The sequence below is a fragment of the Rhamphochromis sp. 'chilingali' genome (assembly GCF_963969265.1).
Source record: "Rhamphochromis sp. 'chilingali' genome assembly, chromosome: 15".
Classification (NCBI taxonomy): domain Eukaryota; kingdom Metazoa; phylum Chordata; class Actinopteri; order Cichliformes; family Cichlidae; genus Rhamphochromis; species Rhamphochromis sp. 'chilingali'.
In genome coordinates, this window is record NC_137942.1 from 28,466,800 (window position 1) to 28,488,977 (window position 22,178).

General features: G+C 40.5%; 1 protein-coding gene across 4 annotated transcripts in view; it reads right to left on the minus strand.

The window, feature by feature from the left end:
* The window catches only part of LOC308411211 (mitochondrial adenyl nucleotide antiporter SLC25A23-like), a 60,566-nt gene extending 46,973 nt beyond the window's left edge, over positions 1 to 13,593 (minus strand). For 2 of the 4 annotated variants that reach the window (XM_080905035.1, XM_080905030.1), the window contains exons 1-5: positions 12,796 to 13,593; positions 10,085 to 10,138; positions 5,009 to 5,132; positions 4,820 to 4,907; positions 301 to 412 (exon numbers count right to left, since the gene is read on the minus strand). In XM_080905035.1, the coding sequence (XP_080761161.1) occupies positions 301 to 412; positions 4,820 to 4,907; positions 5,009 to 5,132; positions 10,085 to 10,138; positions 12,796 to 13,008 (591 nt within the window). In that variant the 5' untranslated portion in view covers positions 13,009 to 13,593. The remainder of the gene's footprint in view (positions 1 to 300; positions 413 to 4,819; positions 4,908 to 5,008; positions 5,133 to 10,084; positions 10,139 to 12,795) is intronic. The other 2 variants (XM_080905036.1, XM_080905031.1) reach the window with 2 other exon arrangements.
* Positions 13,594 to 22,178: the final 8,585 nt, after the last annotated feature.

Sequence of the window (22,178 nt, forward strand, 5' to 3'; positions counted from 1 at the left end):
CTAAAACAACATTAGAAAGATAGAAACTGTGTTTGTGTTTGCTCGTTCTTCGCCACTGCATCTTGCCAACACATGCTAACTGTTACATAATCTACATCTATATGAGGTATGAATGAAAACAGTGTAGTTCACAGTTCAACTTGATTATGTTTTGGCCAAATACGACCAAATATTTTCATCCTAATAACCCATTAGCATGAAAATATAAATACTGTCAGGATGTTAACATTTATTAATCATTTATAATCATTTATAACATTTAAAAGTGAAAAACAAAAACAAAAAAAAAAACACTCCTACATGGGAGTGCTTCCAGTGGTGGACAATTTCCTCCATGTTGTGCAAAGGGTTGAACAGGAAGTGATCACGCCATTCATTCCAGTCAATAGTCATAGTCCCATCTCTGTCCATACTGGGAGAAAGAGAGAAGGTTAGGGCCGGTTAATGCTCACTGTTTCTCGCCCTCATTAACTGGATGACAAAGTGACATCACATCTTCTGACATTTGTATAACAGATGTATTCAGGAGCTCAAGGGTCCCAAATGGCCATGGGCAAAAGCACCATACGGGCAAGCATGCAGTGCTGTGAAAGAGTATTTGCCCCCTTTATGCCATCTCCCTTGATGCCGGGTTTAAAAAATAGCAGTTTTGATTTTGGCGAATAAGACGCTCTCATAACTCATTGAGTCATGCCACTGACCGGCCAATTGATGCCATGCATTTTAGTACCTCTTCAGATTGCTTTAGAACCCCTTCAGAGCACATACTATTTTAGTATCTGGTACCAGGTATTATTACAGTATCACCTAATGGAAAACCCTGAAAACTGTGGCGAACGGTGGCAAGTCGATCCGAGTAGGTACTAATGGAAAAGGGGTTTAAATTAAAGCTCCAGGCCCTTGGCTGCATCAATTCCAGGGTCCTGAAGTCCTGTGATGCCCAACCATCTGCCCCCTGCAGTATCTCTTCAACCTAAGTGGAAGATTTCTTCACTAATAAAAAGCATTCCCAGTTAATTACACCAACATGGCTGTAGGATCCCATGCAGACCCCTTTGCATCCTCTTGTCTCCTGTCTGATCACTGTTATAGCAATTGGTGAAGGTGAAGACATTATACACTCAACAAAAATATAAACGCAACACCTTTGTTACTGCTCCCATTCCCCATGGGATGGACGTAGAGACCTAAAATTCATTCCAGATACACAATATAACCATCCCTCCCAAACAGTGGTCACAAATCAGTCCAAATGTGTGGTAGTGGGCACATCTGCTATATTGAGATAATCCATCCCACCTCACAGGTGTGCCACATCAGGATGCTGATCTGACATCATGAGTAGTGCACAGGTGTACCTCAGACTGCCCACAACAAAAGGCCACCCTGGAATGTGCAGTTTTTTGCGCTATTGGGGGTCTGGGGACCCAGAACCGGTCAGTATCTGGTGTGACCACCATTTGCCTCATGCAGTGCAACACATCGTCGCATGGAGTCTATCAGATTGTCAATTGTGGCCTGTGGAATGTTGGTCCACTCCACTTCAATGGCTGTGCGAGGTTGTTGGATATTCGTGGGAACTGGTACACGCTGTCGTATACGCCGGTCAAGCACATCCCGAACATGCTCAATGGGTGACATGTCCGGTGAGTATGCTGGCCATGCAAGAACTGGGACATTCTCAGCTGCCATCTGCCCTGAACAATGTGAACCATGATTCATCCGTGAAGCGCACACCTCTCCAACGTGCCGGACGCCATCGAATGTGAGCATTTGCCCACACAAGTCTGTTACGGCGACGAGCTGGAGTCAGGTCAAGACCCCGATGAGGACGACGGGCATGCAGTTGAGCGTCCCTGAGACGGTTTCTGACAGTTTGTGCAGAAATTGTTTGGTTGTGCAAACCAATTGTTCCAGCAGCTGTCTGGGTGGCTGGTCTCAGACGATCTTGGAGGTGAACCTGCTGGATGTGGAGGTCCTGGGCTGGTGTGGTTACACGAGGTCTGCGGTTGTGAGGCCGGTTGGATGTGCTGCCATATTCTCTGAAATGCCTGTGGAGACGGCTTATGGTTGAGAAATGAACATTCAATGCACGGGCGACAGATCTGGTTGACATTCCTGCTGTCAGCATGCCAATTGCACGCTCCCTCATTGCTTGTGGCATCTGTGGCATTTTGCTGTGAGACAAAACTGCACATTCCAGGGTGGCCTTTTGTTGTGGGCAGTCTGAGGTACACCTGTGCACTACTCATGATGTCAGATCAGCATCCTGATGTGGCACACCTGTGAGGTGGGATGGATTATCTCAATATAGCAGATGTGCCCACTACCACACATTTGGACTGATTTGTGACCACTGTTTGGGAGGGATGGTTATATTGTGTATCTGGAATGAATTTTAGGTCTCTACGTCCATCCCATGGGGAATGGGAGCAGTAACAAAGGTGTTGCGTTTATATTTTTGTTGAGTGTACTATGGAAGACGTTATGTTTAGTACTGGTACCGAAGAAAGCCATTCCTTCTGGCCTTAATGACTTCAGACCAAATGCCTTGATGTCACATGTCATGAAGGTGCTAGAGAGTGGTTCTTGCCCATCATATCTTGCAGGTGAAACATCCCCTGACCCCTTTCAGTTTGCGTACCACCCTCTTGTGGAGGTGATTATCTACCTCTTTCAGCATGCTCACTCTTAACAGGATGGTACTGGTGGCATTTTTAGAATCATGTTTTTTTTCCCAGTGTCTTTAATACCATCCACCCACTTCTGCTAAATAATAAGCTGCTCAGGATGGGCCTCACCACTTCTATTGTCTCCTGGATTGCTGACTATCTGTCAGAGAGCCCTTAATTTGTACCACTGTTTGATGTGGTGGTTAGTAATACTAGGGCACCACAGGGGACAGTCCTGTCTCCATTCCTGTCCACCTCAAATTTCCATTACAAGACTAAAACATGCCACCTGCAGAAGTTCTCTTATGACACTGCAGTGGTTGGATGTATTAAGAAGAAAGAAGAAATCACCTCCTTCTGAATTTCAGCAACACAAATGACATGTTGGCTGACTTTCGGAGGAAAAAAACACTGCAACTAGGCCCATCAACATGGCGGGTGAAGAGTTAGAAAACGGGGACGGCTACAGGTACTTCACCTGACTGGAGGAACCAACAGTGTACAAGACGCTGTACAAGATGAGGATGAGCAGACTTTACTTTCTAAGGATGCTCAGATCCAATAATGTGTGAGGCAAGTTGTTGGAGGTGCCATCTGTTTGACATCATTCCCTCTCACCTGTTTAAAACAAGTTTTCATGTAATTCGGCCATCAAGATTATAAATACTTGTTTCAAGACGGCCACATCTCCTAGCCAGAGGCAGCTTCTCTGCCCATATCTGCGAATGGCAGATGGATTGGTTCCTATATGGTGGTTTTCTACTCTGAGCACTCAAAGCACTCCAAAGCAATCCAAGGCTTGCCAAATTACACCTTCACTCCGGTGGTATAGGAGGCCAGTTGACCCTGATCAACCTGAGCCTTCCAGCTCAACACAGGCCTCTTTTTAATAGATTTTTCCCATGGCTTTCCACACTTTCAGATGACAATGTGAAAAACAGGCCAGCCTCAACAAGCCTCAGGTGAATCTGACTGGCAGCAGCCCAGGAGTAAAGCTCCCAAAGACCTGCTTCTCTCCAAAGCCGACAAAGTAATACAAAGAAACCAGCTCTTTTCCCCCGCTTCCTCTGACGAAGCCTCCTAAGCAAAGGCGAAGTGCTCAAGCAGCACTGGAAAAACAACCTCATTTTGTTGACTCTGAAAATTATCCATAGCAGATTTTATCAGATGCATCATATATTAAAAGGAAGATGACACCGGGCAAAACTGTACCAAAAATACTTGCACAATATGTAAAATAAACAAACACATAGACAGAGGCACAGCCAAACACAGGTGCCATCTTGCAACCCAAGTCCATTAATATTATTTTCTTTTATTGTGCACTTCTTTTTCACTGTTAGTAATATTTTGATATTAACACTTCATCATCCTCTGATTACAGCAGTCAAGTAGCTGCTTTTCTAAATCCTTACTATTACGTGCACTTCTTGTGTCCTAAATCCCCTCACGTGCTAACCATCTGTATGCCAGCCTTGTCCCTGGGCCCTTCTCCAGTTGGAAACTCACCTGAAAGTTCAGTTCTATCACTAACTGCTACTGATTGTTTAAGATGCGGCCTTCACAAATGCCACTGCCACAAAATCTTTGGCTTTGTAAACTCCCTTAATCCTCAAAGCTAATCCTCCGACTTAGCCAGTTGAGTTTAAATCATTTATGTAGTTTTAACCTTTTTTATACTGGAAAGTAGGGCGAGCACAAGGGAGATAGAATCAAACCCAGGCACCTGTAGACTTTTGGCATATGGATCACCTGCTCAACCAAGTCAGCTACAATGGCACATGGTGTAAAATCTGAGCAGGTGGAACTGACAGAAGGGAAGCTGAAGAAGAGCGGAGTGTACGAAGGGGTGAGTATGTATGGAGAAGCTCGGATAGATATGGAGGAGCAAAGTTATGAAGCGCTTTGAAAGTGAGAAGCAGGATCTTGAAATTGACACGGAGGTGAACTGGGAGCCAATGGAGCTGTTTAACAGGTGTTATATGTTCAGTGGATCTAGTTCTGGAAATAATACGAGCAGCTGTATTTTGAACCAACTGCAGTTTATGGAGGGATTTATGAGGTAAACTATAGAGAAGACTTGACTGTAATAGATCACTGTGTAAAGAAATACAAACAAAATCAAATTTCCATTTCAGACATGGTACCTCTGCAGTATTTTGGAGGCCTGTTCCATGGTAACCTCCACTCCAAGCTTTTGTAGTGAGTGCTGGATCTCCCCCACATCAATTTGCCCTACCAAACACATCAGAGAGTACAAACAGCATTGGAAATTGGGGCCTGTAAAGAGATTATTTATGGGTGGTGTATTTACTGTGTGTTAAGCATGCACACACCGTCATTGTTACGGTCCAGTCTGTGGAACATGAGCCAGAGTCTTTTCTCGTGAGTCTGGAGGTACTGAGAGAACTCCTGGAAATCCAGCAGACCATCATGGTTGGTGTCGCTCTCAAGGACTATCTGTAAGTCCAGAGAAAGAGAGAAAGCACAGAGTAAACAGGGAATTAAAGCCAAAAAAAGGCTTAAATTAGGATGTGTTCACAATGTAAATGACATGGGGCAAACGGTGGGATCAGGGAGTGTAAATAGTGAGGAGAAGAGAGTTGAAGTCAGCCAGTCCATTTCCATTGTCCTGTCTACCATGCTGGATTCACAACCACAGAGCACAGGGAGCCACGGTGAGTTTATTTCAAAACTTTGTTCAGTACATTAACAAAATCAATACACACACAGAAATTCCTCATTAGGAGCAGCAGCAAGAATCAGAGCGAATGACCATTTTAGCTAACGTAGCTAACCGTAAAAGTTTCAGTTTCAGTTTTCAGTTTTATTTGTCATATGCAAGTTAGCACAGGGTCAATATTGCAATGAAATGTGTTTGACGAGTAGCAGTCACTCAGCAGCATGATACAGTAAAAGTGCTAGCTAACTAGCTATCCAGGAAATACACACTAATCAGTGTACTGCCCTGACATTAGTGCTGGTAACTAGCAAATTTCACTACTGGACTGAATCAGCAAAAATGATTTAAACACAAAAAAAGACAAAGAAAGAACAACATATTATTCTCAACTGCAACAAGTAAAACAGTAAAATCTAGATTATTAAACCTTAAATCTCTCTTTTCTAAGTGCCTGTTAGCACATCAATTAATAATTGATTAACAAATCTTACAGAAACCTGGTTACAGCATGATGATTATGTTAGTTTAAATGAATCAGCACCCCAGAGTTATACTAAATGTCAGAATCTATAAACCACAGGCAAAGGGAGGATATGGTAGCAAGCTTTGCACCTCAGCTTTTTAATCAACCACAGACCCAGGGAGTTTCAATTCATTTGAAAGCCTGATGCTTAGCCTTGTCCACCCAAGAAAACTCAAAAATAGTTTTATTTGTTGATATCTATTGCCCACCATGCCTTACTCAAGGTTTCTGTATGATTTCTCACTCTTATCAAATTTAGTGCTCAACACAAATAAAATAAGTATTGTGGGTGATTTTAACGTCAATGTAGATGCTAAAAATGGTGGCTGCGGCTCAGGTGGTACAGCAGATCAGCTACTGATGGGAAGGTTGGTGGTTTGATTCCTGGCTCCCCAAGTCTGCATGTCAAATATCCTTGGGCAAGATATTAACCCGAAATTGCCCTCCGATGCGTTCATCGGAGTGTGAATGTGCATGAATGTTTATTAGTTGCACTTGAGTTTAGAAGTGCTTGTATAAGTGGGTGTGAATGGGTGAGTGAGGCTTGTTGTATACAGCGCTTTGAGTACTCCGGGAGAGTAGAAAAGCGCTGTATAAGAATCAGTCCATTTACCATTTAAAAATACTTAACAGGGCATTGTTATTATTTATTATTAGACTCAGTTAACTTCTTTCAAAATGTAGAAGAACCCACCCACTACTTTTCTCACACTCTAGATCTTGCTCTGACATATGGCCTAGAAACTGAACATTTCACAGTGTTTCCTGAAAACTTTCCTGAAAGCAAATTTAAAATGCTGCTCCTCACATACAAGGTCCCATCTTATCTTAATGACCTTATAGTACCATATCACCTATTAGAGCACTTCGCTCTCACACTGCAGGCTTACTTGTTGTTCCTAGAGTATTTAAAAGTAGAATGGGAGGCAGAGCCTTCAGTTTTCAGGCCCCTCTTCTGTGGAACCAGCTTCCAGTTTGGATTCAGGAGACAGACACTATCTTTACTTTTAAGATTAGGCTTCAAACTTTCGTTTTTGCTGAGTTACGGCTGGATCAGGTGACCCTGAATCCTCCCTTAGTTATGCTGCAACAGGTAAAGGCTGCTGCGCAATTTCCATGATGCACTGAGTATTTCTTCTTCAGTCACTTCTCTCGCTAGTCTTTGACTTTATTTATTTGCTGCTGTGTTTTACTTGCATCTATTTGAAAGAGTGAGTGTAAAAACACACAAAAAAATTATTTTATGTGCTGGAATGTGTAGAAAATAGGTTTAAATATTAAACAAATTTCTTCCAGTCAGAGAATGTTGCATATAATTAAATTTTTGCTTGATGCATAAAGTTAAAAGATTAAAACTAATAAAACAAGTTTTAAAAGGAGACTTTTCCATTTGATTACATTTTGTATGATGGATTATGCAGAAAAAGTAGAATTGGGCTGAAAGATCTATCGCTTTATCACCTATTCAGGTTGTAAATCGTGTTTTTAAAAAGTTACTAAGTAACTAAGTAATTAATTACTTTTGAAAATAAGTAATCAGTAAAGTAACGGGATTACTTTTTTGGTCAAGTAATAAGTAATTAGTTACTGATTACTTTTTTCAAGTAACTTGACCAACACTGACAGTAAGTAAGGTAAATAAAGCCCAGCTTCAGTACCTGAGCTATGTCTTGAGGCAAACAAAACTAAACTTCCTTAAAGAGTAAGAAAATGTGTGCATGCTCAATTGTTTCTTGCTGTATTAATTGGCAATAAATCTTATACTGGAAAGCCTGTTATTTCCCTTTAAATGGTGCCACATTTGTAAGGAAAATATATCTGTGGGTTGAATAGCAGAGTTGAGTATGTGGGATGAGTCCATGAAAAACTTACCAAATCTTCTCTGCCAATACTAAACACCTTAGTCTGCTATTGACTCTTGCTTTGACAACATGTTCACTGGAAGCTGAAAATGTGGAGGAACCTTATGTGAGTCCAGATTCTGCCTATGGCAGTTGGATCACAGTGTGGAGAAGATGCAGAGAATGCTATGTTCATTGGTAACAGCTTTTGCTGGAGACAGTGTGATTGTGTTCAGCGGCATCTCCCTCACTGTAAAAACAAGATTTATCATCATTGGAGGCCATCTCTATGGCAATCCCATATCTCAACAGTCTGGGACTGAACTTTGACAGTGCTCACCCCCACAGAGTGGAGTTTATTGGACACTACCACCAGAATTTGGAGAGGATGCTATCGCTTACCTGCAGTCCTGATCTCAACCACATTGAACATTTGTGGGATCAGCTTGGACATGTTGCTCAAGCCAGAATGACTAACACAATCACACAGGCTGACTTGCAAAAAAGCTGGTTGAAGAGTGGAATGCCATCCCACAGCAGTGTGTGACCAAGCTGGTGACCAGCATGAGGGGGAGGTGCCAGGCTGTTCTTCCATATGATACCGAGGCCCTTGCTTATTAAATTAACAAATTCTTTATTTGCCAATATGTCTTCAATTATCCAACTCAATAAACAGCACCCAACAAGAGTCAGTAGCAGAATACGTTTTTGTCACTGGCAGAGAAGATTGGCAAGGTTTTCATGGGTATAACCCACATGCATCTTGTGGATCTTCAGAAGTCCATATATAAAGCGTATAGCATCCCCTGTATTATTTGAATGGCTAATGAAGAAAAAGTTCATTTACTGAGTCCAAGAAAAACTGAGCAATGTCATTAAACTTGGACTTATTGCTAAATGTGTGACAAAGTTGATTTATTTCAACAGACTGTTGCCATTTCTGACATTGGTTTAAAATGGGGATGCAGCTGTTAGACTCCCCAGCATAAAGTAGCTCAATCCCTTATATTATTTTTCTTTAAGTACTCCACGATCAGGATTTCAAAAGTTAGTTCTTTTCTTCTATTCATTCTTCTGTTCAGAGACATAACTTTTACCACGTACCACGTTGACGTCGAGTGTCCTCAGTAAGACATCACAACAAGGGCGTAGATTTGGTTTTGGCATTGGTGGGGACGGATGATTCAACCACTGAACTCTGCCCTGTTTCTTTTTTTTCCTTTTGGTTTTTGCTTCTTAATAAAAAGAGGAGAAATATACTTGCCTACATGTGCTATTCTACGTGCTTTTAAACCATTTAAAATCACAATTCATAGTTTTATATGTGACTTATATAATGTTAAAGTACTATTAAACAAATGACTAAGTATTTTAGGCTTTAGTTTACTTCAGCCATAATCCATATAAATCAGGTATCATACAAAAATAAAAATAGCTTCAAATACAGTCATGACAATAAAAGAATATGACTTTAAGGACTTAACATCATTACTTCAGTTATAGTACACCAACATCTGTTATATTTTGGCCCTAAGGGAACACTGAATGACCTGGTGGTTTTTGTCCATAAAACTACTCATTTAAGATTACCACAAAGTAAAAGATCTCTCAGCAAAATTATGCAACAGTTTAGGCACACAATTGCCCCGATCAAATCAGTGAGCTGAGATTTTCTATTCTAAACATGAACTACTGTTACAGCAACAGACATGGACTACTGGTGTCCCACACAACAACTCAATGTCCACTATGTGAAGGAGCCAAACACATGCCTTCTCCTCTTGTTAACTGAGATAAACTGCTGGCATATTTGTTTTACATCTATACTGTCCAGTCTCTCCTGGTGGACATGGCATACAGCAGCATTGTTTAATCTCATTTGAGTCATTGTTAACCTTAGCCATCTTTTTAGTCTTCTGAGAGCACTGAAGCTTCTTTCAGCCTCAGTACATGCGTTTTATCCTCAGATTACAATTATTATTCTGTGCTTGATGTGCCTCACCTTTGGCCCTGGCTCTTCCCCTCTGACTGCACTACGACATATTGCCACCTGATAAAATAACACATTGATTCGTGCCATATAAAAAGTGAGACATGTCAATTCAGATTCTTTGTCAAATATACACTAATGAAACAATTTACATCAGCAGCCTAACAATTGTCATGATAATAAATACTATTTAATCTACAGCACCAAATCATCAGTCAGTCACCTGTGACCTCACCTCTTCACCTCTGTCCGAGCTACAGCATGGCAGAGCTGCCTCTGTCACCTGATAAATAACAGTGAGACATTCCAAATACATGCAGTCACACATGTGCTTCAAATACAGTAATGAACCAACAAGTCATCATCCAATTTCACCTGTGATCTTGTATCACCATTACTCTCCGAGCTTTGTGTTGGTTCTTCTGTCACCTGACAAATAGGACATACATGACAATAAGAATAAAATGAGTAGCTGCTTCGGTGTTTCTGTCAATTTGTGCAGATCTTGACTCATCAGTAATGTTTGTAGGGTGAGTGCATTTTTAAAACAATTTGTGCAAACTGCACTACAAGGTGGCACTACAAGACTACCTCATGACATTTTGTCTCAAAAATTAACCTTATGAATATGTCAGTACCATTAGGATGAAATTATTGTGTCACCAACATTTTAATGTTAGACATATAATTTGTTAAGGTTCACAATTGAGGAAGGAGAGTACAAACCACCCATGGTCCAGAAGGTCTTGGTCAAACAATGATTTTAATGAACACACGTGTGGGAAGAACACTCTGTACGCCGACAGCAAGTGATCTCCAACTTAATCAAAGCATGAACAGATATTTTATAGCATCAGGGTTTGATTTACTGACGCCCCTTCATGCGTCACAGATACATTTTATACATAGATCAGATCAACACCACAATGGCTTTTAACCCAGAAGATCATCTTCTATTTTCATGGCTGGTACTTTCCGTTCTTGTCTTAAAGTAAATTGTTCCTCTTTCTTGCCGAGACAACAAGGACGGTTCCTCTTTTACCGAGACACTTTTGCAGTTACAACCAGACATGACTAATCTCTCCTCTAAATAAATTTAACTCATGTGTGTGTGTCACGACCTCACATGCTCTTTCTCAATTCACCTGTTGCACTTCTGACCTTTCACTAGACCAGAAGCTCACTGAGACTATGTGTATGTCTTCTACTAAATAAATGTTTTAACCAAGAACCTCTACTAAAACCTTAATATAAAATGATCTGATATATAAGTGTTTTGTAAGCATGTATTGCAATTCCTTCTATGGCTCCAAGTCACTTGCACAATAGATTGTCCGAACATCGCGCCGAACAAAGCTTCCAACCCCCAATTAATTGACCGAGCTCCAACTCTTTAATAAGCACAGATATGCATTGTGTATAAAATAGTCATAACTGCACCTGAAATACAAGGTCAACATAATAACTGTATGCATAACATCTTAAGGCCTTCTTAAAGCTATCTGTTACATTGTTAAAGCCTCGTCTTAGCCTGCTGCTCAAAATAACTTCCTGCTTCTGCAACCTCTCTGCAAGCCTGTTTCCTGTCCTGTTACTTTTAGCCTTTCTGAAAGACACACACTGTTCAACCCCTGAATGCAATATAAACTCCAGATTATATTATTAATGCAATGGTAATAATGATGATTATTTAACAATAGCAGTAAAATAATTTCCCTGCTCCACAAATTTTAACAGCCTCTGTAAACTAATATCCTGGCTTGCTCAAAGCTGCCGTTTTCTCTGACAGTTTCAATCAAAATTAGAAATGCTACTCTGGGAGACTGAGATAACTAATAGTGCTGCCTGTTGTGCAGTTAGTTTCCAAAACACGTTATTCGTGGTTACATACAATTTTAGACTGATGTGGGCCAAAGCCTAGCATAGCCTGTAACGTTATTATGACGGACACATATTATGAGTTAATTTGGCTTTAAGTGACTTGCAGGTTTCTTTGAAAAATACTTATATCCAGGTTCTTCCTTTTTGCTGCCATCCTCCTCTCCTCCTCGCAGCGCAAGCAGTGTTGCCAACTCCTCAGTAAGGAAAATCGCTATTGGTTGTCCTAAAAGTCGCTAGAAGTCGCTAAATGACGTCATCGCCTAATTGGTCATGCTAATCTAATTGTAACCTATGTTGTTGGAGAGAGAAATAACATCGTGGAAGAGACATAAAGTGAGTAAAAAACGTCCTAAATGCATTTAGAGTTTATTTAGAACTACAAATTAAATTTCTTTTAGCAATTATTGTTTTTTTTTAATGTCACAATTCCAACCCTGCTCCTTTACCTGGGCTTGGACCGGCAAAAGTGACCCGAAATAGGCACTCTGGTGGAGTTACTTTGTGTGTGTGTGTTTATAAGTAGTTTTAAACCTTGTGATCCACAAAACAGCATAAGAGTAAAGGAGTGAAAGAAGAACTGACTGCGTTACAGCACCCGCTGCTTGTTGAGAGTAAAAGTGATACGCGCTTTCACGTCTTTTTTTAGCGACTTTTTTTTTTTTTTAGAAAAAAAGTCGTTAAGGGGTCTGAAAACTCGCTAAATATAGCGACAAAGTCGCTAAGTTGGCAAAACTGAGCGCAGGCTTGCCGCTGGTAAAACCAAACAGAGCTCCCTGAAAGGCACAGCCAATCACATTGGCCATATTTGTCACATGAGGTAGGACTCCAGTAGAGGACGTAATTTAACTCTTTCTGCACCGCTGGGTGAATGAGACGTTGACAGATCGGGTTTTTTTTTTTCTTTCTATCGGGTTTGATTTTCTTTACTCGAATAGATCAAATTATTGGTGGGGACAATTCAATAATCGCTGAATATTGGTGGGGACATGTCCCTTCCGTCCATGCCAAATCTACGCCCTTGCATCACAAACACACAAAGATAAACTTGATTAAATAAAAACCTAAAATACAGAAGAAACCATTTCCACACTCTTTACCCTTAAGATAAGTTTACTTTTTTTTTTTACAAACACTATAAACTAGTTCACGTACAGCGTGCGCGTGCGTCTGCCTCAGCCTGTGCCGCATTAAAAACACCTGCTCACCTTCTCAGCCTCTCGGAGTTGTAAACCACGAGTTGCCAGTCCGGTCTTCAGTTCATTGATGTCAACCCTGCCATCTTTATTCAAGTCCAGTTGCTCGAACAGCTCCGCATACCTCTTTTCTCTTTCTGGGTCCAGAGCTGCTCCGCTCTTTCCGTTCTCTGCATTTTCTCCGCGGCGTGAAGGGGCGCTGGAGCACTCCTCGTCTTCGCCCATATGAAATGGAGAAAACCGGGTTTTGGTGCTGATCAACAGATTGTTTCACAGCCAAGCATCAGAAACTAAGCAACCGCGCGTGTTTTTGCAGAGGAACTGGTACCATTGTCTTACATAGTAACGGATGAATGGAGAAGAACGGAGTCTGCAGAGACTAACGTTCCTTCCAGATGGATGGATGCGGTTTGGACGAGCTTGATTAATCCCCGTGTCAGTTACATAGCCAGTCCTCCCCAGCCCGCGCTAATCCATAAAGTCATTCAGCTGAATTTAAGTTTCCGTCATAGTAGAAGGTCGTAAATGAGTCGCTCATTCTACCGCAGTGTAGGCTTTTAGAAACACATCTGTGTGCGCGCCAGGAGCTTAACATCACCTCCTACTTGCACTTAAAAAATGGTACGAAAACCTCAAACCCACTTGAAGGGAGAGTGAGTAAAACGCAGTCTACCTCCGCAAATTCATCGTCCCCTGGGACTGACGGCACGCGCTCCTACTGCCTCAGCGTACGCGCGCGCTTACAGCAGTGCACGAGAGAAGATCACCGAGTTCACGCGATTGTATTAGGTTTGCGATATTTTACAGGGAGCCAAATCAAATCAACAGCCAGCCTTCTTACAGTCTGGCGCGCTTCCATGTTTTACTGGGTGGTACAGAGGACCACGCTGTAACTGTGGGAAGCCTCCTCTGTACACATGTATATACGGGAAGGATATATACAGGAGAGCCGCACTAAAGCACAAAATATAGTCTGGTTTTGACAGCTGTTTAGCACTACCAATCAGCACAATAAAACATGATTATAATATTCAACACATCCTTTAAGTTTTAGGGAACACTGGGGATGGTTGTAAAAAGGGAGATGGCAGAAAAAGCATCACTTTCACTAAGAAGGAATTACATAAGAATCATGTAATCAGCTCAGTGTTTATTACAGGTTTATTCCAGACTATGCATGTGACAATGTGTGAAGAAGCATTCAAAATCTCTAACTTTCATCTAGGATAGTTTAAAAAAAAAATTACGTGTTTTACTAAGTACTGATCATTAAGAGGTTTGTATTCAAGGAAAATGAGTGGTAGCGAATGAGCTTTTATTGCCTGCGACATGCAGTTACTAGCATTGTAACCCTCTACTGCAAAAAAACATCACGGAGGATCCCCTGCCCATCCTCACATAGCAACAAATTGATTATACATACTAACATAAGGATTGTTGTGGTAACAAAGTGGCACTACTGAAGTAGAACCATTTTGATTTTTTTTTTTCAAACCAAGAATAAATTCTTATTTATTTACAGGTCCACTCTCCATGGTTTGAAAACTGCTCAGCCTGATCTACACTGTGGACTCCATTGTAATAAACTGGTGTACAGCTCAGTGTAAGTGGTGTTGAATGTTCACACACTACAGTCCCTGTCACTTTGGTGCTGGTCAACCACATCTGTTTCCCAGGTGGATGGTAGCAGAGCTCATGCATATGCTGGCACTTATTGACTCATTTCTGATTTGCATTTCTGCTCTCTTTCTGACTTTCACTGACAGCAGCACTGTCAGGAAACAATAGGTTGAGCAGAGATTGTAAGGTTGGCACAGTGGAATGAAGCAGGTGCCCCATAAAGAATTGACCTGGGCTGAAGTATCCCAACAAGGCAATAGATCTGTGGCCTTTTTGTGGAGGTTTTTTCTGTACCTGCTCATTTATGAGAAGAGAAGAGAAGAGAAGAGAAGAGAAGAGAAGAGAAGAGAAGAGAACCTTTATTAGTCCCACACGTGGGAGATTTGTTTTGTCACAGCAGAAAGTGGACAGTGCAAAGTTATATAGCAAAAACTGGAGAACACTGGAATACAATAAGAATAATATACTGTACACAGCTGTACAGAATAGAATCGAAAAAATAAAATAAAATACTATATACAATAGAATAAAATATACAATAGGATAAAAATAGAATTCAAATGCTATATACAACTGAGTAAAAATACAACTTTGTCAGAAAAAGAGTATTGCACTTAGTCTTATTCCACATGTGTGGATGTGTGTGTTTGATCAGCTGCAAAAGTCTTTGTTGTGGAGTCTGACAGCAGTTGGGAGGAAAGACCTGCTCCGTCCCACACCATGGGTGCTGCAGCCTGCCACTGAAGGAGCTGCTCAGTGCTGTCAGAGTCTCCTGCATGGGCTGGGAGATGTTGTCCAACAGGGATGACAGCTTAGCCACCATTCTCCTGTCACTCACCACCTCCACTGGGTCCAGAGGGCATCCTAGAACACAGCTGGCCCTGCGGATCAGCCTGCTCAGTCTCTTCCTGTCCCCCGCAGGGATGCTGCCGCCCCAGCAGACCACACCGTAAAAGATGGCTGAGGCCACCACAGAGTCATAGAAGGTCTTCAGGATTGGGCCCTTCACTCCAAAAGACCTGAGTATCCACAGCAGGTACAGCCTGCTCTGCCCTTTCCTGTAGAGGGCATCTGAATTATGAGTCCAGTCCAGTTTATTGTTTAGATGAACACCAAGGTACCTGTAGCTTGTGTTTAGCCTCTTCATTAAAAGGAATGTTTGCATGATGAGGGCAAATTCTATGGCAAAAAAGAGCTTCAGCACATTAAGGTGTATGCTTTTTGGAAAGAAATAGATTTTACTAACAGTAGTACAGTTGGTTTCAATAATGGCAAAATTATTCAACCTGAAGAAGTACAACTTGTTATAGAGAGGATGCCTCTAAAAAGCATGTGGTTTAGACCACTCACTGGGAAGATATCTAGTAGTGTCTGAACAAGATGGAATATTGTCTCCTGCTCTATTCAGTCTGTATCTTAATGATCTTTCTGTCAAGTTAAATGCATGTAAGACTGGGTCTATTGTGGGTAACGTTATTGTTATTAATGTATGCTGATGATTTGGTCATTTTGTCTCCCTACAGTGCTGGTTTGCAGCACTTACTTAGAGTTTGTGTTAGGTATGGTGCCCAGTATTGCTTTTAACCCTAAAAAGAGTGTTATTGTGATTGCTCCAACTAAGGAGGATCACAAGCTAAATATTCCATCTTTTTATTTAACCGACCAAGTATTGAATGTGGGGAGCAAAGTGAAATACTTGGGTCATATCTTAAGAAATGATCTTTATGTTGATGATGATGTGAAACGGCAGTGCTGTAAGCGGTACATGCAAGCTAATATATTGGCACCTTCACAACATCTGCTTTCTGGTCATTCGCCCTGACAAGGACTTCAAGGACATGAAGTGCACGATGTGTGCTTCAGTCGAAGAGAACTGTCCTCTCTGAGATGTTCGCTCTGACTGTCCAGACAGGAAGTCCATTCTTTGCTCCACCTTTGCAGTAGAACTTCACTGAACTATGCAGTTCAGTCTTGTTAGTAGGTCAGGCATTTCTCTGGTTGCTGCTGTCTTGAATGGATATGGCTTAACTCCAGTTTCTGGGAAAATGTTACAGAGGAATTTAACTTCCTTTGATGATATCTTACATTTTTCTATGCTTGGGAATACTGTATGGAGGTGAGAATCATGTTCTTTCTGTGAGAACCCCCAGATCAACACATTATCAATGTAATAATACTAATGGATTGCATTTATATAGCACTTTTCAAGACCCTGAAAGCGCTTTACAATTCCACTATTCATTCACTCTCACATTCACACACTGGTGGAGGCAAGCTACAGTTGTAGCCACAGCTGCCCTGGGGCAGACTGACCCAGAGGCAAGGCTGCCATATCATGCCATCGGCCCCTCTGGCTATCACCAGTAGGTGGTAGGTGAAGTGTCTTGTCCAAGGACATAACAACCTAGACTGTCTGAGCCAGGGTTCGAACCAGCAACTTTCCGATTACAAGACGAACTGCCAACACTTGAGCAACGATTGCCCCATCTAGACCTTCAACAACAACTATCCTTTTATGGAAATGTGATGGAAAGTTGAAAGGTGATGAATTATCCTGAATGTCAGCCTATAAAAATGATGGTGGCAAAATGGTTGTTAGTTTAACAGACTCTTCTGCTAAATGGACTGATTCTTATAAAGCGCTTAATACAACATGCCACATTCACCCATTCACACAAGTACTTTCTTGTATGCTTTAAGTGCTTTCTAGCTAACATTCACACACATTCGTACTCCATTGTAGCTTTGTGGCATGTAGACTGGCATTGGGCAAGATACTAACTTGGGTTAGTATCTTGCCCATTGCCATTTGGCATGTAGACTGGGGGAGCCAGGGATCAGTAGATCTATAGATGACATGTTCTACCTCTCGAGCCACCCTTGTGTCATAACCTTAGTTTAAGTTGGACTCAAGCACAGGGCTCTGAAGAAAAGTTCAAAGTTTTATTTACAATGCAGATTAATGCAGATGCTTAAGACAAAAGACTGTTTAATAAAAGGACTGATTCTTGTGTCACACTTCTCTACTCAATCTACCCATTCATATAAGCTCTTTTTTCTATGCCCAAGTGCTCTCATATAACATTCATACTCAAACAGATGTCTTATTATGATGCCAAAGAATGTGCAGTCATGTTCTTCTTGCACCTCATGCACAGCGTTTAAGTAATGATGCTACTCCTCACATGAAAATGAGCCAGTTGAGGTGTTTTGTCTAACCAGAAGGAGACTTGAGGTAGAGTAAGGATACAATTGAGAGGCTGGATTCCTCAACTAGGCATTTGCTGGGAAAAAATAGGTCTGAGGATCTCTGCTTTGCCTCTCCCTCTTCAGTGTGTACTATAGAAGTGAGATTAATTATTGAAGCAGCATTTAGTCATGATAAAGAGCAGATTAATCAAAAATAGGGCTGTTTAGTAATTGACTCAATGAAAGAGTTGCTTCTTTAAAACAATTACTCAAGAGACAAGTCCAGTGTCTTAGAGCGAGCTAAAATATACCAGCATTTCATAGTGGATAATGGGCAAATAATCCCCTTTACTAATTATTGAAACTGTAGTATATAAACTTAAGATTTTGCTGTTTATGCTTTTGAAATAATAATAATTAAGTGACATTGCTGTACAGTTATGAACACTTGAACCTCTGTGTGTTGTAAAGCATAACTAATGCTTTACAACACACAGCATAATTAATAATCATAATATAGCTAAAATCCATCACTGGTGGTGAAGTTGTGTCAGCAGGCCTATAGATGACTTGTGAATGAACAATTAATCGCTTATTGGCTATTAATAGGGTGCGGATTTTGAGCAGTGACGTACAGCAGAAGATAGTGAAGTGCACTGATCAGCATCCACAGGATTAGACACAGAGAGTGAGAGATTAAAATGGTCAGTGTCACTTTCTCTTTGTGATGGACTGTAGCCGTCATGAGCAGATACGATTTGTAATTTCCACCTGTACAGGCACTTTTTTGTCCATCTGTGCTTTAATAGTTTCAGACTCAACAATTCAGAGCAACTCACAAAATAAATGATTGAATAAACAGCCGATCATGTGGTAGAAACTCAGTGCATTTAGGCGCGTAGACATGACTGATACAACCTGCTGAAATTTAATACAAGCATCAGAATGGGAAAGAGAGTTTTTTTTAAGTGACTTTTGAATGGTTGCATAGTTTTTGCCACAAAGTTACCAAATCTTCTGTGTCGATGCCAAACCAATACTTATTGTGCTACTGAAAATGCTGGTAAAGTGCTGGTGCTATATCAGCATCTATTAACATAGATGTCTATTATGTGATCAGTCTGCTCCAAGCATGCCATGTTTAACTGACCTGAAAAGGGCCCATACCTAATTGGGGAAATTTTAAGCCAGTGTTCTACAAAACCAAGTTGCACAATTACACCATTATTTGGAGTAAGCCTAGTACATGGGTCCAAAGGGTCAAAGTGTGGAGAAGAAGCAGAGAACACTATTTTGACTGCTGCACTGATAGAGTAACAGCTTTTGATGGAGGCATTGTCATATGTCCAGGGGCATCTTCCTCACTGGAAAAATAAGGCTATAGTGCTGCCACTGTGGGCCTCAGACTGGATGAGCCTGGACCCCTGCTCTCGGTGGATTTTGGAGAACAGGGGTGTCCATGGGGGCCAGCGGGGGGAGCTGGCTCCAGGTACTTTCCAACTGTCCCAATCATTTCCCCTCCATCCTTAATTGCTTCCCTCTTCCTGCTTCATCATGCCACCACACATGCAGGACCTTGAGGTAAAGGTGCATCACTGAGTTGCAGGGGAGGTATTCCTCCTCTGTCCCTTCCTGGCCACCGATGCCTCAGTTTTATTCCTTAACAGGCACTACTACATTACTTACACTCTCATCACATACACAAATAGGGCCTTGGGGTGGGTACACTGAATGGCACCCTGAGGACAGTCTGTTTAATCAGCCTCCCCTCTGGTGCAAGTGCCCACTTCTCAATTTTAAATCGCATGTGTGTTTCTTGGAACAAAAGCTGTAATGGTCCACTTGGGAAAATTAATCTGTTGGGCATTTTGTTTGGTCTTCAGACAATAATTCTGATTGCTACACTGCCAAACAGGACAAGCAAAAAAGAAGGAAAAACAAGGCTTGTGATTATTGGAAGCAATCTCAATACAGAGAGATATGGATACGATACAAGTGGCAATCCCATATCTCGATAGTCTGGGCCCAAATTCTGTACTCCAAGATGGCAAGACTTGCCCCCACACAGACTACCTCCAAAATTTGGGAATGAAGAGGATGGAATGGCATGCCTGCCTCAGCCCCACCGAACACTCATAGGATAAGCTTGGATGTGCCAAGCTACCTGGTATTTTCATGCAATAACACAACATCTGAATATTTGTTTTGACTGTTAAAATGATAAACAGATTGATTTTCCAGTTTTATCATGCATATAATGGAATTTCAGCCAAATGAGGATTGATAACACTAACATACATAATTTACATTTCTTTTTTTAATGCTTTTTAAATTATGCAGTTGACCAGTTTCGCATAAAACAAAGTGAAAGGTTACATGAAATTCACATTTTAAACTCATCAACAGGGTAATGTCACAACAACCCTGCAAAGGCAAAGACCTCTTCCTCCCTTAGAAAGTAGATTTTACAATAAATGTTAACTGAAATCTTGTTGCCTTGTATGTAATAATTAATTTCCCTAATGCATTTCTGCATGGACCTGTGAAAAGAAATATATCTAAAGAGAGATAACTGAAGAAAATGTTCACATTTGCATTTTATTTATAAAGAAGTAGAAATGGATGATTTCCCAACATTAGTATTATTATTTATTTTAATATAACATGTTTATACCAACAAATATCAGCTTAGCCAAAGACTGAATTGTGTAAGGAAAACTAATAAAAAAACAAACAAACAAAGCATCTACAATCAAGACAGCATGTTGTGCTCGCCTTGAGTGCATTGTTGCATTGTTAGCTGCAGCGACAACTGCTGGATTTAAATAATGATTGCAGCCAGCGTTTATAAAGAGTGTGGAGAAGGACTGAACTTTGCTCAATCATTCTGATATCTAGACACCAAATGAGTGATGAATGGTCCTGTTTACATAACCAGCTGACGATATAATAGACTATAGTCTGTCAAATGCAGAATTTACAAAAATACTTTTTACAAGGATGCATAAGTTGAGAACAGGAAATCAAAGTTAATGTTTTGTTTAGTTTTGCTTTAGGATATATACGCGCTTATAACAGTCGGAGTGTATGTGAGGGGTGGAGGCAGTGTTAAATGATCCCAGACTGGAGAAAATGTCCTTTTCCTCTGCGGTTCCGGTGATGATGACCCTAAAACGCAAAGTCACAAACAGCACCAAAGATAGTCTCCTCCTCTTCTACTCTCAGCATGAATTTGCTCTTAAACACAGTTTCATACCTCATCACTGTACAACCAATGACTTTATAAAAATCGTTGTGTACGAAACGACAGCTGTCACGTGATTTTTTCTTATAGCAATACACATGCTGATACGGGGCTTCACTAGTTGTGCTTTGATACACCCACTGAGAGTCCTTTATCGTTTGACCCATCACAAATGAAATTCAAAGTGCTACAGCTGCCTGACCACTCTTTATCAACTGTCTCTCAGTCAAATGTGCTGAAAAGAAGCATCATATGGCATATTTTTTTTACTTAAGTAATGATACATATGCTGCATATTTATATTGTGCACATATGTGAAACCCAAGGGTTAAGGTGGGCTGGAAAGATCTGGAACAGCATTCAGTACTAATTTCAAACAACAATTACATAAACTGTTCCTACACAGTAAACATTTAAATCAGATATTGAATCTATAAATCACGTTTTCTTGCTTGTTTTTCTGAAGCTTCTTGGAAAACAAGCTGGCACATACAAATGTTGTGTTATTTACAACCAGGCATTTTAGTGCAACATAAACTGGTTCGTTTGCAAAACTTTGATAAAGCTTGGAGTGAGCCATAATGATGGACTGGCTAAATCTAGAGGTTAGTAGACATTTTTTCATCTTAATGATAATGGTTAGATTGACTCACTAATTTCCACCTTTTATAGCAGCTTTATAGAAGAGATTGGAAAATCAGCTATTTAACCCACATAATATATTTGATCCTTGTTAGTATGGGGTCAGAACGATGCCACCTTGAAATGAAACCAAAAAAAATATTGAAACTGAAAAAAAAAATTGTAACTGAAATAAATGTACTGAAAAATCTTGTATTGAAACTGAAAAAAATTGATAGTGAAAAGCAATTAATTGAAACTGTAATTTTTTTGTTTTCGCTTACAACTTTTTTTCCAGTTTCAATCTATCTTTTTTTCAGCTTCAATCCATTTTTCAGCTTCCATCCATTTTTTCAATTTCAATCCATTTTTCAGTTTAATTAACTTGTAACATCCATTACAAAGTTGTTCAGTTAAGGTAGTTAGCTAATTGTCTGCTGGATGCAAATTATATGCAAATTACCGTAAAGACTCAGCAGAAACCCGCCTTTAGTCCCCTCCCCCACTGGCCAAAACAGCGACACATGATTAAAACAGTCATTGATTAAACTGAAAAACAGATAGAAAAAAGCAAAAAAAAACAATTGTGAAAGTAAAAAGGGAAAATAACTGCAAATGTAAAACAACAGAAGTAAAACACAAATTTTTGTTCATTAAATGTCAGCCTTTCCTTTTTCAGTTTAATTTTTCTTCAATCTCAATATTTTTCTATACCAATGTT